The sequence below is a fragment of the Physella acuta genome, unplaced genomic scaffold, assembly GCF_028476545.2.
Source record: "Physella acuta isolate Inbredline_101_S28 unplaced genomic scaffold, ASM2847654v3 ptg000231l, whole genome shotgun sequence".
In the NCBI taxonomy this organism is placed as follows: domain Eukaryota; kingdom Metazoa; phylum Mollusca; class Gastropoda; family Physidae; genus Physella; species Physella acuta.
The window spans coordinates 293,517-311,186 of NW_026731750.1; the positions used below are offsets into that span (position 1 = coordinate 293,517).

The window sequence follows — 17,670 nt, forward strand, 5'->3', positions numbered from 1 at the left end:
TAGAGTAAATCTCTATCCCCTAGAGTAAATCTCTATCCCCTAGAGTAAATCTCTATCCCCTAGAGTAAATCTCTATCCCCTAGAGTAAATCTCTATCCCCTAGAGTAAATCTCTACCCCTAGAGTAAATCTCAATCCCCTAGAGTAAATCTCTATCCCCTAGAGTAAATCTCTATCCTCTAGAGTAAATCTCTATCCCCTAGAGTAAATCTCTATCCCCTAGAGTAAATCTCTATCCCCTAGAGTAAATCTCTATCCCCTAGAGTAAATCTCTATCCCCTAGAGTAAATCTCTATCCCCTAGAGTAAATCTCTATCCCCTAGAGTAAATCTCTATCCCCTAGAGTAAATCTCTATCCCTAGAGTAAATCTCTATCCCCTAGAGTAAATCTCTATCCCCTAGAGTAAATCTCTATCCCCTAGAGTAAATCTCTATCCCCTAGAGTAAATCTCTATCCCTAGAGTAAATCTCTATCCCCTAGAGTAAATCTCTATCCCCTAGAGTAAATCTCTATCCCCTAAAGTAAATCTCTATCCCCTAGAGTAAATCTCTATCCCCTAGAGTAAATCTCTATCCCCTAGAGTAAATCTCTCTCCACTAGAGTAAATCTCTATCCCCTAGAGTAAATCTCTATCCCCTAGAGTAAATCTCTATCCCCTAGAGTAAATCTCTATCCCCTAGAGTAAATCTCTATCCCCTAGAGTAAATCTCTATCCCCTAGAGTAAATCTCTATCCCCTAGAGTAAATCTCTATCCCCTAGAGTAAATCTCTATCCCCTAGAGTAAATCTCTATCCCCTAGAGTAAATCTCTATCCCCTAGAGTAAATCTCTATCCCTAGAGTAAATCTCTATCCCCTAGAGTAAATCTCTATCCCTAGAGTAAATCTCTATCCCCTAGAGTAAATCTCTATCCCCTAGAGTAAATCTCTATCCCCTAGAGTAAATCTCTATCCCCTAGAGTAAATCTCTATCCCCTAGAGTAAATCTCTATCCCCTAGAGTAAATCTCTATCCCCTAGAGTAAATCTCTATCCCCTAGAGTAAATCTCTACCCCTAGAGTAAATCTCTATCCCCTAGAGTAAATCTCTATCCCCTAGAGTAAATCTCTATCCCCTAGAGTAAATCTCTATCCCCTAGAGTAAATCTCTACCCCTAGAGTAAATCTCTATCCCCTAAAATCTTCCATGGTGGTCATGCGAGAGAGCGCATGGTTGCTAACCCAAAAGTTCAGAGTTCAAACCTCTGGGCAGATCAAACTCGCTAGCTGGGGGCCAACAAACCAAATATATATACATAAATTCAAACAACTGCTGCCTTGTAGTTTGTCCTTGGTTGGACAAACGCTATGGGAGCAAATCCAAAAAGAAAAACAGGCTGAAATTTGAGTCAACTGTCTAAATAGCTCATAAACAGCTGACATGTTATACCTCTTTATGTTGGAAGCTATCACCTCCAGTAATGCGATTAAGGAAGACGAAGATGAAAGTTTTCCGTAAATCTATATATCTATCTGCTAAAACTATCGTCCATAAATCTCTATCCCGTGTAAAGAACCTTCGTGTACCGATCATCGTTGAAAAGGTCGCTGAAACCGACGTCCATAAACCTATCACATAAGTTCGCCTAGTTTTCTCATGTTTCTAGTTGCATACAAACTCTAACATTCATTGTAGGATCTACCCTATATCCAAACTGGTTTACCACGCTTAACTAGAGAAATCTACTTGATACAACATACTTGTCTACCAAAATGGCAAGTGTATAGTCCCAGTCATGCATTGAACCCTACATAAGCCGATGTCAGCTCAATGTCCCGCCATATTGTTTATTTGATAGTTACGTTTAGCCTGCACTGAGCCCTTGTGTTTTCCTGTGTTGAATTATACAACAGATCGCCACACCGGCCGTCGCCGATGTTAATCAAGCGATTTAATTAATTATGGTAGCCGTCCCGACGTCAGACAAATACTGACTGGCCATGGGACCTCACTGACTTTACATTGACATGTCCCCCGTCCGCGGGACCCACAGGTCGTATCCCCGGGGAGGGGAAAGGTCAGGGAACTGCTGAAGGGACTTGGAGGCCATAGAGTCCTGTGTTTAAATAGTTTAGGGGTCGTGAGATTGTGGGGTCGTTTTGGGGTCGTACAAGCTCTAGATAAACATGTTCTGGTAGTATACTGTTAAGGGATCTCAAAGTTCTTGAATGGTGGAGTTCTGGGGTCTAAAAATGTTAGGGGTCCTTGAGATGTCATCGAGTTATGTGGATCGAACATTACCACAATGGGATCCAAAAGTTCTTGAATCGTAGAGATCTGGGGTCGTTGTCATCAAGCTTAGCTGAGAAAATTGGGTTCTAGTCTATATGACAAGTACAAAACATTTTAAAACGTTCATTTTACAGCAATCTTTTTACGATGCCCTTATGTCAGTATCGAAAGCACCAGAATCGTCCCACTACAGTCTACACAACGTCAGTATGTAATACATCTAGCAACAGTAACTTTACCATAACCAGACAACAACAGTAACTTAACCACAAACAGACAACGCCCCTAGCAACAGTAACTTTACTACAAGTAGACAACGCCCCTAGCAATAGTAACTTTACTACGGCCAGACAACAACAGTAACTTTACCACAAGTAGACAACAACAGTAACTTTACCACAAACAGAAAACGTCCCTAACAACAGTAACTTTACCACGGCCAGACAACAACAGTAACTTTACCACAAACAGACAACGCCCCTGAGTGTTATACGCCGAATCAACATATTCTTGCCAAATGTCAAACGAATACTTTTCTAATTGTCAAGCAGGTTCAAGCATGACACTGCTGCAAGAGTGTCGATTCTTGAAGCCGATCGATACTATTTAAATGTCGACTACTTGGTTTTCAACTTTAATGGTGCGTAAATTTTCCTTGTAAAAATATTTTAAAACTTTTTGACATTTTTCAAATTCGCTGATATTAACATCAATTAAAAGTCGCTATCAAATGAATACAATTTAAAAATAGAAACGAGTATACAATATCTGTGAATTCGCTGCTTCGGTGGTTTTAAATACGATTTTTACACGTTTCGTTAAACAATATGTTGGCTATTAACGCGTTGTTTGAAATCGGGAATAGAATGAGAAAAGAATAAGTTACAATACTTCTATATTGATCTTGTTCATGTATTATTTCATTATGTGTTCAACAAATTGCTCAAGAAATTAATAATGATTACTTTGATACTAGACTGTTGAAATGTTTCGTTGAAAACAACGATGAAATTAACTATCTAATAATAACTTAATCATCTAGATCTAATTATTTTACCATTTTTTTTAGCTTGAACACTTATCACAGTAACCCCGAAGTCGACCTCTGAGTTATTTATTTTACTGACTTCCTTCTTACAAGAATAACTTTAAAAATATTAAAAGGTTTATATTTCTTTATATACCTTCACAAACGAATAAAGTCTAAGACAATAAAAGCAACAGATTTGATGTGAAACGTATCGCATCTAAGGCAACGTCCAAGATATCAACGGGCCGCATACGGTCCCCGACCCACTTTTGTGAACAGCTCATTTCTTGAAGGCTGCAGTTATAACCACAAACACAATTTAGACAAGTGTAGTTGTTCATAATAATGCTGATGATGCGCTATGACAAAAAGAATGTTTTACAGTAACTGAAATTTTCCTCTAGATTTTTTTTTCAATATTTTAACCAAGAAATAAAATAAAGAATTCTCGCAAAAAGCGCTTTAGGTCTCGGATAGTGCGATCGTACAGCGACTATACGTGAACTACTTTCATATGCTAAGGCATGCTCCTCTCCAATTTGCTAGAGTAGTTTTTAGGATATCGATTTCATATTCATCCCGAGAATAGCTTTTTGTAGTATTCGTATTCGCTGAAAAGTCCCTATCTTAACAACAGAATCCACGTTTATGTTTCACAGTAATCGAGTTATGTTTCTATAATCGTATTCGGGTTATTTACAACGCGAGGGTATTTTTAGACACCTCGCGCGTGCGAATACGTTCATAAGACTCAAAGAGAAGGGGGTGGGGGTGGCTCCTACCTCATCGCGTGATTGGACATAGAACTTCCATCACAGGCTGGCACTGGTCTCTAGTCTGTCTGTCGCCAGGTGTCGCTCTCTAGAACAAAACATTGATTCCCTCCCCTCCCCTTACCCCCATCCATAGATTCCAATTACCTTCCCCTGCCCCTACACCCACAAACACCACACTCTCAACTCCTCCCTCCTCTTCCCACTACATATATATTCGACTTACACTCTCCTAACCAACTTCCACCCCACCCCCTCCTCTTTGCACCACCAATACATTCCAATTACCTTCTCCTACCCTACGTCCACAACACCTACCACACCCCCACCTTTTCCCCACCACCTATTCTAATTACCTTGTCTTACCCCCACACTGACCACACCAACCACACCCACCGATACCAACCACACTCACCGATACCAACCACAAACTGTTACCCCAGATTGTATTCTTTGCTAAAGAGATCAAAGATTTTATTGGAAATTCCCTGAAGCGTCAGTGACGTCATCGATTCAGCAAACGTTGTAGCAAGACGCCTCGAGGCTACGGCCCCATAATGCACTTCCACAAATAGAACACTTCCACAAATAGAACACTTTATAAATAGAACACTATATAAGTAGAACACTTCACAAAAAGAACACTTCACAAATAGAACACTTTATAAATAGAACACTTCACAAATAGAACACTTCACAAATAGAACAATTCATAAATAGAACACTCAACAAATGGAACACCTCACAAATAGAACACTTCACAAATAGAACACTTCACAAAAAGAACACTTCACAAATAGAACACTTCACAAATAGAACACTTCACAAATACGCAAATAGCACACTCAACGAATGGAAAACTTCACAAATAAAACACTTCATAAACAGAACACAATAAAATGTCCACACATTTAGTGTTGACACGTTTGTGGCCGATACTGACATTTTATAAGGTGCTTTACGTTGTCATTTAAAATAAGATAAAATAATGAAATGACTTCATGGCCGAAAAATTAAAACAAAATGTATTAGCCTATATATATATATATATATATATATATATATATATATATATATATATATATATATATATATATATATATATATATATATATATATATATACATGTATATATATATATATATATATATATATATATATATATATATATATACGTTATATACATATAAACATACATATATAAACAAACAAACTAGCAAAGCGAATCTCTTCGATCGAGCTTTAACCCAATACAGCGCCGACCTGTGCATTGGGAACGCACTGAAAGGACAGGACTTGCCGTTCACTTATTCTATTTAGCGTCCTCGAAGTGTGCCTCGAATTCAACATCGCTCATCGCACCAGAGAGGGGAGGTAAAAATAGAAGGGAGACAACTTTAGAAAAAAAATACACTTGGTTTATCCTCAGAGCCTACGTACATAATGCAAGGCTTTACGTAAATCTTTAGACACCCTTAGACGAGGTAAGATAGCAGGAGTTGTATTTTGAAATTCGTAATGAAATTACGCTTAGAACGAGATGGAGATGTAGATGAAAATATTAGGCTGACAAAGAATACGGTCAGACAACAACCAGTCACCAACCACAGAACAACATCAACCAGACTATAACCACAACTAAACAACAACAAGGCACCAACCACAACTAAACAACAACCAGGCATCAACCACAGAACATACACAACCTGACTATAACCACAACTAAACAACAACCAGGAATCAACCACAAGCAAACAACAACCAGGCACCAACTACAGACAGCAACAACCATAACCAGCTTATAACCCCCGAAAACGGACAACGCACAAAAGTACTTGCATAAAGAAGTGCCAACTAATTGCATGTTTTGACCTATGTAAATCACTATATGGATGAGCTAATGGACCTTGGTGATTGGCAATAACAGGTAGCCCTTGACCTTTATCATGACCTTACTATATCATTCAATGTTTCATTCTTATGCAAATCTTAACATGATGTAACAATGTATATATATATATATATATATATATATATATATATATATATATATATATATATATATATATATAAATGACGCAAAAGAAGGAGTTAGGCATGTTTCCATAATGTCCAGCAGTATAGCACTTTTAGCCAACTGTTGTGGTCAAAGACATGTGTACTTGGACACAATTTGTCCAGCCCATTGGCCAAACCCGACCTACTGAATTCAAGTCAGTCTTTGTCTAATTCTGTACCTTTTCCTAAACCCTAACTGTGGATCACATTGGCCAAAGACCAAATACCTTTGTAGAAACTGTTTGGCTGAGGCCTAGAATCATGAATCGAAACGTGAGTGTAAATGTGCGCGTGTGTGATTGTATGTGAGTGTAAATGTGTGCGTGTGTGAATGTGTGTTTGCAGTTGAGTGTAAATGTATTCACATGTGTTTGCACTTATGTGTAAATGTGTGCGGGTGTGTGTGTGTGTGTGAATGTGTGTTTGCACCTTGAGTGTAAATGTGTTCACGTGTGTTTGCACTTAAGTGTAAATGTGTGTGGGTGTTGGTGTGAATGTGTGTTAGCACTTGCCTGTAAATGTGAGAGCCGGCAGTTGTAAAATGTCCCCTTTATCCCCACCATCTAGAATCAACATCTCCCCCTCCAATAAATACGCCCGCCCTTTCGATCTTATCCTCACTATTTTTTCACGTCTCGAGTCAAAAGAAAATATTTTCCTGTTAATATCCACAATCTGTTGCCCACATCTGGCGACATCAACAACCGTGGAGGTTGTGTCTCCTTTTGTTGGCCGACCACCACTACCACCACACGCCACCACTACCAGCACACGCCACCACTACCACCACACGCCACCACACGTTACCACTACCACCACACGCCACCACTACCACCACACGCCACCACTACCACCACTACCACCACTACCACCACACGCCACCACTACCACCACTACCACCACTACCACCACACGCCACCACTACCACCACACGCCACCACTACCACCACTACCACCACTACCACCACACGCCACCACTACCACCACTACCACCACTACCACCACACGCCACCACTACCACCACACGCCACCACACGCCACCACTACCACCACACGCCACCACTACCACCACACGCCACCACTACCACCACACGCCACCACACGCCACCACTACCACCACTCGCCACCACTGACACCACTCGCCCTCATAGAGCAACCACTCCACAAGTCTCGCTTAAAGAGACGCACATAAATATCCCCCCCCCCCCCGGCCCACATAGACACTAAGACTATTACAAGAGACGCTTCTTGTTTCCGTTTATTACTCGTGTACGGTAGGGTGGGGATATTTGGGAGGGGGGGATGTAAGCCAAATCGATTGCTCGTATTTGTGTTTCAGCTTTTCCTGGTGTAGTAAGTACACAGATAGTTGATACACGTAGGTGATTGTGTTCGAATCCCAATCGGAAGTGTAACTGTGATTAAAATAACAGATCAACAATCAAGCTAAGAACTGGTGTTAAATGACGTCACGCTTGATATTTTGCTACATGTAATTTAGCTAGGAACATACGGGGGATACATTGTAGTGCTTGGACTACAAGTTAAAGAGATGCAATGAAAAAGATGTTACAATGTATGATCAACTAGAACTGAGAACACATGAAACACGGAGTTATATGAAATACAGACAAACGAAGCTGAAATTTTGTAAGAACTTGGAATGTTAGAAATGTAAATAATTCACATGTACGAAAAATATTAATTCATGCGAGCATAGTATTTCTAAATCTTGATTTCTGAGTGCATGAAATATACTTTTATATAAATGCGGAATTCCTTATTCGGAAAACATTTCCTGGTATTTTTTTATTGTGAACTATTCTTCAACTCGTTCATTTAAATTTTTACACCGTCGTCTTATGCACTATTCTACACTATCAACTAAAGAACAATTTTAATCTTCCATGGTTCCCGGGAAATCGTACGACACCTGTACAGTTCCCGTACAATTTAGCATTAGATGCGGAGTTCCCGTAAAATTTAGCATTAGCTGTACAGTTCCCGTAAAATTTAGCATTAGCTGTAGAGTTCCCGTAAAATGTAACATTAGCTGTAGAGTTCCCGTAAAATTTAGCTGTAAAGTTCCCGGAAATCCTGACGACACCTGCACACAGACTCAACAATCGTCTCCAGCCAACCACCTCAATCAGGTAGTGTAAACACGTGCAGCTATAAATAGCGTGAGAACTAGGACGGTTAACTCACGGACACCTAATTGTTTGAGTAACGTAAAAAATACAAACCACGCCGCTGCAAGGAAAGTAAACAACGACACAACGAAACAAACAAAACGGCAAAAAGTCGCCGCGGATATTTCCAACATGCAACAGTTGCACGATTAAATAAATGCGCCAATTAATTGTAGAACTTTGTTGTGACATTATATTTTGATCATTTCCCCAATATATAAACCAACAAAATGTTAAACATTATATATTCTAAACAGTAACCACAGAACCGCATTGCTCAATTTGACATAACAACCAGTTAATTAAAAAAAATAATTAATTAAAGCGGACGTACCCATCGTGGCGATGATGAAAGTAAATATCCATTGTGGCTGCTTATTCTTCATCTTCACAAGAAATCGCCGACTCCAATGAAATATATAAAAAAAAATTCAATTTATTTCAAACAATTATTTATTTCTCGTATCGAATAATCCTCCATATGTCACGGCAATCGAATCACAGCTCCGCTGGTGAAGCCGAATCGCCGATACTTTTGAATTTTTGCGGCATTTCAACCACCGAAGACCGTGCGGAGAGAAAAAAAAACGAACACCACATTACAAAACGAAATCAATACGAGCGACGCGCGCCTCTCTCCATCCAGCCATTCTTACATGAACCAAACCAGCCACAGCCCCGCACTCTTTCCCAGCAGACGGCGTTTGATCTGATAATCCAATCAAAACGCGCGGTTTCTGATCGCCCGTCCAATCAGAACTCTCCGTTAGGCCAATTTCGGTTTTTCAGTGATATGCCTAATTAAAAAACATGTAAATAGCATGATAAGAACTTTGCTAATCAAATGTGAAAACATGCTTACAATTAATATTTCATACGTTGTTTTTTGTGCGTTGTTTATTGTACAATTCTATTTAAAGAAAATCAATGTGACCGATTTCCTTTGGTAAGGGAAGTAATCACAGAATTCCAGCCAATATTCTAGGTTAAAACATTACCCGCTCTTTAGTATAGGAAACACATATGGAAGTAAAATTAACATACATTTTGACTGTAGATAAAGTAGAGTTGGTCTGTTTCTTTGGGGGTGTCATTACTTTCACAAGGTTACCATTAAAACCGGTCGAAACATGAATGTCATAAGGCCTGGTGAAGACTATCCACTAGAACGTCACAGAAATTTGAACATATGGAATTAAAACCGTACTTGTATGAACCAAAGTCATAAGTTATTGAACCCGTAACTTGTGTGAACTACGTCATAAGGATTTGAACCCGAGACTTGTGCGAACCAAGTTCAGCAGCTCAGGATCCCTACACGTATCCTCTACCACCCCGTACAAGAGAGTGTTAGGTCATGTGCCAAGATGACAAACCTCAACTCTTTTGTCTCACTCTCTATTTAGATCTCACTCCCTCGCTTCATCTCGCTCTCTGCTGTTCTCTCAATTTTCCCTCTTACTCCTTCTGTCTTTTGCACTCTTGCACTCTCCTTCTCCCCACTTTTATTCCACTGCTACTGTATGCAGATGTGTATCTAGGGCAAGAGCGGGTGGGGCGGAAGTCCCGGGCGCCAATCCTAAGGGGCACCTATTGGGTTTGTAATTAATTCATTGTTTTCTACGTCCTTCCTGTGATAGCAAGGTATTGTTGTAAGTGGTAAAATGCGTTCCCGACCTTTCCAAATGGGGTTTAATTAAGCAAGGGGAGGGGTCACTTTTTTTGCTAACTTGAACAACTTTATTTAAAAGGGCGCCAGATGGGTTGCTGCGACAGTGACAGTAGACATAGGCCTACTATGACCAGTGGCGTCGCGAGGTAGGGTGTCACCCGGTGCGGGACCTCATGGTGTCACCCTTGCCCCCGAAAAAACTGATGTTTTATATATATATATATATATATATATATATATATATATATATATATATATATATATATATATATATATATATTTATTCATTTATTTATTTATATATATATATATATATATATATATATATATATATATATATATATATATATATATATATATATATATATATATATATAGTAGCAATTGGTGACATCCCCTTCCCTATTTGACTAATTAATTAGTGCGCACAATCCACCTATTCATTCTTATGAAAAAAAAGCATCGTTTTAATCGTAAGTCATTAGATTTTGGTGTCACCCCCTCTCTTGTCGGATATTCAAAATACTCAGTAAGCCTTTATTCCTATCTAAATTTTGTACATTTTTTGCACATTAATTGAACCGGCAAAAAGCATTTTCTTCTAAATAGTTTGTAATTTTTCGCTATGGTGTCACCCCCGTCCCCCCGTCCCCCTCTCGTTACCTGCACATTATACTGAAACGATTTATAGTTTGTTTTCGGAGATTTATACTGCAGATATCTCTGTAGCTTAAAATCAATTTATGGTCTTCTCAAGGTCCACATTTAATACGCTCGACGTTGATTTGAACTTAATCAAACGTGGGAATCTAACAATTGAAATAACTAAAAATTCTTGAACTATAAAAAAAAGGGCAAAGAATGTGACGTGTATCTACAGCAAGAGACCTTATGGTCTAGCCGTAGATGGCTAACAAAAAAACTGTTTGTCACCAGGGTAGAGGCTGTGAATTGTCCAATGAGTAAAGTACCCTTTTGGTATCTGGCAGGGGTCGGCGTGGTCGAGTCGGTAAAGCTCATGGTTGCTAAACCGAAAAATCTCTAAGAGAGAAAAACTCCAAAATCAAACAACTGCTGTCTTGTAGTTTGTTCTTGGTTGGACAAAAGCTATGGAAGCAAATCCAAAAAAAAAAAGCAGGCTGGAAAGCGAAATCGGAGTCTACGGCCTATATGACTTATAACCAGTTGACACGTGTTGGAGGGATATCCTACCAACACTAAAATAAAGAATGCAGAAGAAGCTGGAACCTGACGGTCCATGGGGCAAGTGAAGTTCACCAGTTTTTTGTGGCCTCGGCATAAGAAGAGATAGTGTGGTCAGCATTATACTTTCCCGAACATAAGGGACGTTCTACTGACATGAACCCGGATTCGAATTTGAGACTTTCGGGTTAGCCGTCTAGCTCTCTACCGTTAGTCCAAAGCGTCACCTAGATTGTCCAATATTTTAAAAAATCTGCTGATAGAATAAGCCATAAAATTGATGCTTCTAGTTTAGGGATGCGTGTCTGTGCGAAAATAAGTGACGTCACTGGTTATCACGCCCCCCCCCCCCCCATCTCCCAAACCACTAGACACCCTTCACACGAATGATGGGTGTTTACGATACCATGTTCCACCTGTGGGCACATGTCAAGTGTACTTCAACCAACAACTGCTGGACGTATTCGATTATATATATTATTCTTAGTGTCGTTTAGGGTAAGTGTTACTGGCGCTAACACAAACCCCTGTTCTAACTGTAACTTCAATGACTCCGGAACTCAATCTCTAATTCTAAACCTAACCGTAACAGCGATTAAAAAAATAAATCCTTTAACCTCTGGGCGTCGTTTGGGTGCCACAGATTTGAATGGAGTATCTAGGGCTAAGTGTCGCATGGCCCACCCCTCTCCATGCCTAGCGAGGCTTCCAAACAAATCTAGAATTGTGTTGTGCTGTTGGTGTAATTTATCCACACGCCAACCAACTGTCGCACAACCTCTGTCATTGGACTGTCAGCAGTAAGGGACGTAACAACTTCCCCTAATGTGAAATACGTGGACTAAGTTCCCGTGGCCGAGATTCGAACCTGAGACTTTCATGTTAGTTGCCGTGGGTTCTACTATCTAACCACGCAGTCCCGTGAAATCATTTAAACTCGGAGCTAAAGCAAGCCCTTCATCACTGGTCGTTTAGGAGATATAACCAACTGAAAAGCAGAAAATCTCGAGTTTGTGGAGAGGGTTAAATGGTCAAAGTTCTAATTGAATAATTCGCTGCTATACTGTGGAAAAAGAACCACTCAGACTGCTGACAACATGCCAGACACTCTTAAAATTTGACCGCTTGACATGACCGCCATTTTGTTAGGCAAAAAGTTCAAATACTGGCGTGTCTAGACACGGTGTGTGGAAAATGTATTAATTGCTTGGAGTGTTCGTAATGCTAATACAATACTCCGCTTGTGTATGAACATTTCCGTTTTAGCAAAAGAATGGCACTCGACATTATTATTATTATGTTGTTTTTTTTGTGAAATACGGACTACGTAGAATTTGGAAGAGATCGGTCAAGAGATGTGGGTCAACGTGACAAGGCAGGTCAATGGTAAAAAAAATAATTTAGTTATCTATATGTGGTAGGTCTATGAGTCGTAATTTTTAACGGTAGAATGGTCTCATTGTCTTTTCTCCAGGTGAACAGCCGATATCCAATAAGGCCGACATCTAAAAAGAGCGACATGGACAAAAGGCCGATAATCAACAAAATATTCAATTTATTTCGAGTTCACAACTATTAGCTCCTTAGATGTTTTATCATTATCCCTGCCCGTCACTCCTACTGGGGAATGGGCCGCCAACCAAAGATCTCCAGTCCTCTGTCCTACTGGGGAATGAGCGGCCAGCCAAAGATCTCCAGAGTCCTCTGTCCTGTGCCATCTTCTCGATTGGACTCTAGATTTTGCCTATCTTTGTCAAGGTCACCTCGCCTAGTGTTTTATTTTGTCAATCTCTCGCGGATTGTCGATTTTCGTAAGGTGTTTCATTTCTAACCCCATTCTCTTTTTCTCGGATATTTTTTTCAAAAGAAACAAATTTCCCGTTCTTTTCCATAGGTTTCTGTTTTCTTCCAGCAATCTAACATGTTCTAAAATGTGACTATCCGTTTTTCAAACTTTTGAAGTAGAAAGTAGAAACCCATCAAACATGAAAAGTCGGTAATTTCAATTTTCTTTGAATTGCATTCAATCCTATTGGCTTTTCTAAGTTAAGTGGGTAGGCTCCGGTAGAGAAAGTGTTTTAATACTATACAATTTTTTCTCTACAGCCTTTTTAAGGTACATCCCGATGTGTTTCCATTTTAAAAATTGGTGGGAAAATCTTGATAAGTATGACAATGGCGGCCAACTTGAAAAATTATCCTATTCGTAGGATCCCCACCATTTATAAAGCTAAAAAATTTTGTGTAGATCTTCAAATTAATTTATTATGAATTTCGAAATTTTGGGTCCATAAAAATCACTTCATTTTGGGGAATTTTGAATCTTAAATTTAGTATTTTTACTGGGCCCCAAAATTTGAGCATTTCGATGCCCTCCAAACCTCCCTTATATTGTTGACCATTAAGCCCCGCTTAGTCCGTGTAGATTATCCCCATAATGTAATGGCCCATGTAATTTCTAAGTTGTGTAACCATTCCAATCACAATAATCGTAAAGTACTGTGTCCTGGAGACGGAGTGGTCTAGCGGTAGAGAGCTGGACCGCTAACCCGTAAGTCTCAAGTCCAATCCGGGTTCAAGTCAGTAGAGTCCACCCAACTCACGTTAGGGAAAGTAAAGGCGGCTGCATGAGCCATAGAACTGGTTGGTGACCTACTTATCAGCCCTATATCCTCTATACTAAATGTATACAGAATATTTTTTATTGAAACACATCACACAGGGAGAAACCAGCTGAGAGGGTATAACAACATTGTCTAAGCTTGTTTGTATTTATATGTTTGACATTTTTAAAAATTTCACTTGTTACAAATTCGAGGAGGGTAAGAAAGGAGGCAGAAGTAGAACCTACTGTTTGTAGGTTTGATATGAGCATGTTATTACATGCAAAAAATAGCATTCTGCACGGTCTATCTCTTAAAGTGATGTTATTAGTTATTGTTTCATCACCCACAAAGAGATTGTGTGACAAATCTAATATTTTTATAACACTAAACAGCTATGACATAAAGAACTATGAGTACTTATTGGCACCAAATGTGCAGCCACTTGTGCAGATAGTTCCAGAATGTCCATAAAGTACACTACATTTATGTTAGTATGTCCCTTAGAGACAAAACAGAGCCAAACTGGTGCAGACAGTGAGAAACACTATGAAGAAATGGGCAACTTAACATGGACGAGAACAAAGGAATCGTCTCAAACGTAGTTTGATGTTGGCTTCAAAAAGACCATAAAAGGGAATTTAGTATTAAAAAGAAATTTTTGTTTTGATCTTTAATTATCTCCCTTGATGTACGTACTAAGAACAACAGGGCAACATTAATCACAGACACAGACATTTCATGTTAAAAACCGTTTTATTCATCGTAAATACTGTGACTCACAGAGCCACCAACATCTTTACTTGATTATGCCTTCAAATCAGAATAGTACTAAAAGAAAATGTTTGCTCATAATCAAAAGCAGCACTTAACATTATTTTTTAAACTTAATTTATACCTCATTCAATATATTCATCGGTTAAAAGTCAATTGTAAAAGGTCAAAATTGTTCTAGTATCACAAATCAGAGCACTTTACTTGAGGCTGTCTAAATACTTGCAGGACTTGTCTGAAACAAAAGTTTTAAGATTTTTTTTAATCTTGTGAGCAAAAATAATTGAAAGAAAGTTTTTTTATAGTAACTGAATTCAAATAATAATTTGATAAATAAAACATACTTATTATAGACAATGGATAAACACAAAGTATTTAAAATTCAATTCTTATTACTTGAAATATTTACAAGATTAAAATTAGTATTGATAAACTATTTCTTACTTGTATTGATATACAAACAAGAATGAAACCTAAATCCTTAAAGATTTAATATTTTAAATGTTATTTGAATAAATTGCTTAAGGTAACTAACAAGCACGCCTTCATTTGATAATATTTAGCATAGAATTTGAGCTTAAATTACATTCAACGTATTGTAAGCAACTTTCTGACAGGCTGTATGTACCTTATGAAGGCACTAGCCCTGCCTCCCTTAGTTTCTGGACCAGCTCCTCTACACTTCCTATCTTAGATCCAGCCTGTCTGGTGGGGGGCTCCTCCACTTTCAACACCTCAACTCTTGGCTTTAGATCAATGCCATAGTCAGCTGCTGTCTTCTTTACTAGAGGCTTCTTTTTAGCTTTCTGGGAGGAAATATTTTAGATATAAATACACGGATGACATTTTAGGTACACAAAGAAGTAGTTAAATTCAAGCAAAAACATAAACTACATTTCTTTTAAAGTTCATGAGATTAACTAGGAAATATGAAATGTTTTGTCCTATATTACTCAAAGTGTACTTAAGTTGGGGAAAAATGTCATGGATCATACAGATTTGGATAGATGAATATAATTATTATAATTAATTATTATATAATAATTATTATTATATAATTATTATAATTAATGGCCAATTTACACACACAAAAAATAATAAAAATATAAAAAAAGAACAAGTCAAAAAACATAATTGCTTCAAAATGTGAAAGACAATGCATAAAATACCATTATATTAGGTAGTGTTGCATAGCGTGGCTCATTCAGACGCAAGTCAGTAGTAATGACAGATGGAAGACTGACTTTAATGGTCTCTAAACCTCCATCAATTTCTCTGGTCACCTTCAACCCTTCATTTGTTTTCTCTATTTTACTGGCATAGGTGGCCTAATGGTCAACAAGAAATACAACAAAAGGCATGTAAACTACACAAAAAAACATTTGTTTATTAATGTATGTGATAGAGCTGTTTTAGATAGTACTGTAGAGTTCCTTAACAGTACTTAACTACAAACCATCTGTTTTATTGATTAATTCATTAATACACTACTCTGTTTTCTTTTTAATGAAACTCATGATTAAGCATCAGTTTAATTTAAACACTTTCAAATCAATTCTATAATCAAATAACTTTTAAGGTCTTATTTGGTATGCAATCCTCTGAAAAAAAAAGAAATATATTTCATTTCTTATTTTAGTAGGCCTAATAAATTTTACATTAAATATACAAATACCTGTGGCCAGTTTAACAAAGCTGCTATCATTTGTCCAGTCTGATTAGCATCATCATCAATTGCCTTAAAATAAGTAAACAATTATTTACAATAGCTTGGTTTAATATTTTTTAAATTTTAGAATGTGAAACAATCTAAAAGTGTAGATCCTTACAGCACTCGCAAATAATTTAGAATCAATAATGTGCTTATTAATTACAAAAGAAAAAGAAAAACAAAATTCAAACAATACCTGTTTGCCTGTGATAACTATATCTGCCTTTTCCTCTTGAGCAATCTTAGCAAATAACTTAGCAATGTGTAGGGGCTGGAGTGACTCATATGTTTTGTTGTCAACTTCAACATGAATTGCCTTGTCAGCTCCCATTGCCATAGCTGTTCTTAAAATTTCCTTTAGATAAAGAATTTAAAGATATTTAAGAGAAATCCTGGCTACAAACTTACATAAAATATGATACAATCTAAGCCTTGATTGATAGATCTAGAAATCTACATAGTTTTAAATTTAAACAGCGTAACTAGTTGCTAACCTGACACTGAGTTGGACCACATGAAACTGCAATGATTTCAGAAGCAATTTTCTTTTCTTTCATCCTCACTGCCTCTTCCACAGCTATCTCATCAAATGGATTCATGCTGTGCTTTACACCCTCTGTAACCACCCCAGTTTTGTCTGGCTTAACTCTGATCTGCAAATGTTAATGAATGTGACTTTAATGACAATGACATAGAAAATAGAATAAAAATAAACATTCAAATTAAATTTAACTAACTCCCCTAAAGTGATTTGGTCAAAGTATAAAAGTAAACATTAGTCATTAGTTAAGTAAACAAACATAAAAAAAAATCAAAAAGTTTAAAAGTTTTTGCTTAAACTGCAAAGTTAAATATCTAGATAAAGCTCACTTTAACGGCATAGTCAATTACTCTTTTGCATCCAACTAGAATTCGTAGCCCGGACATTTTTTATTCAATCTCGTCTAGAAGATCTTATGTACTCGAGTAAGTTCAGTACTGAGACTTTGGACTTGATCGAAAAGGAAAATTAACGTTATCAACAATATTCTCCCCTGTAGGTCGAAGATGTTAGTTGTCAAAACATACAAAAACCCGCCCACGCAACCCTTTAATTTTACAATAATTTTGATAAATAGATCCAGGTCTAGAATCTAGGTATATGGTATGTGGGTAGAAGTTAATATAATTATGATAGTAAACACTATAGGACTAGATATTTAGTTTCATTTTGCAAAATTACTAGAGTCTATAAGGGCCTAATAACTACAAAAAAGTGCATAATTATAATGCTAAAAGCAGGCCTCTTTTTTTTAATTTAGGCCTCGACTAGCGTAAATTATTAAATTAATTGTAGCAAAAACAAAAGAAAATTGAATTAAATATTCCGTAGGCTGCAGCAGTT

The 17,670-nt window shown here is 37.7% G+C and overlaps 1 protein-coding gene across 2 annotated transcripts; it reads right to left on the bottom strand.

Moving 5' to 3' along the window:
- Positions 1-14,538: 14,538 nt before the first annotated feature.
- On the bottom strand, positions 14,539-17,342 carry LOC131938065 (electron transfer flavoprotein subunit beta). Of its 2 annotated transcripts, none has more exons than XM_059295953.1 (7): positions 17,157-17,342; positions 16,781-16,939; positions 16,483-16,641; positions 16,251-16,313; positions 15,745-15,903; positions 15,204-15,381; positions 14,539-14,810 (listed from the first exon to the last, which is right to left on the bottom strand). In XM_059295953.1, the coding sequence occupies exons 1-6, from the start codon at positions 17,211-17,213 to the stop codon at positions 15,205-15,207; spliced, it is 774 nt and encodes a 257-aa protein (XP_059151936.1). In that variant the 5' UTR covers positions 17,214-17,342; the 3' UTR covers positions 14,539-14,810; position 15,204. The 2 variants fall into 2 exon arrangements, with proteins under 2 accessions (XP_059151936.1, XP_059151937.1); XM_059295954.1 differs by having other exon boundaries at positions 15,162-15,381.
- Between the last annotated feature and the right edge of the window lie 328 nt (positions 17,343-17,670).

Coding starts and splice junctions, on each gene's coding strand:
- LOC131938065 (XM_059295953.1), bottom strand. CDS start 17,213: ATGTCCGGGCTACGAATTCTAGTTGGATGCAAAAGAGTAATTGACTAT. Junction 16,940..17,156: donor TAATTGACTATGCCGTTAAA/GTGAGCTTTATC, acceptor TAACATTTGCAG/ATCAGAGTTAAGCCAGACAA. Junction 15,382..15,744: donor CAACACTACCTAATATAATG/GTATTTTATGCA, acceptor ATTTCCTCCCAG/AAAGCTAAAAAGAAGCCTCT.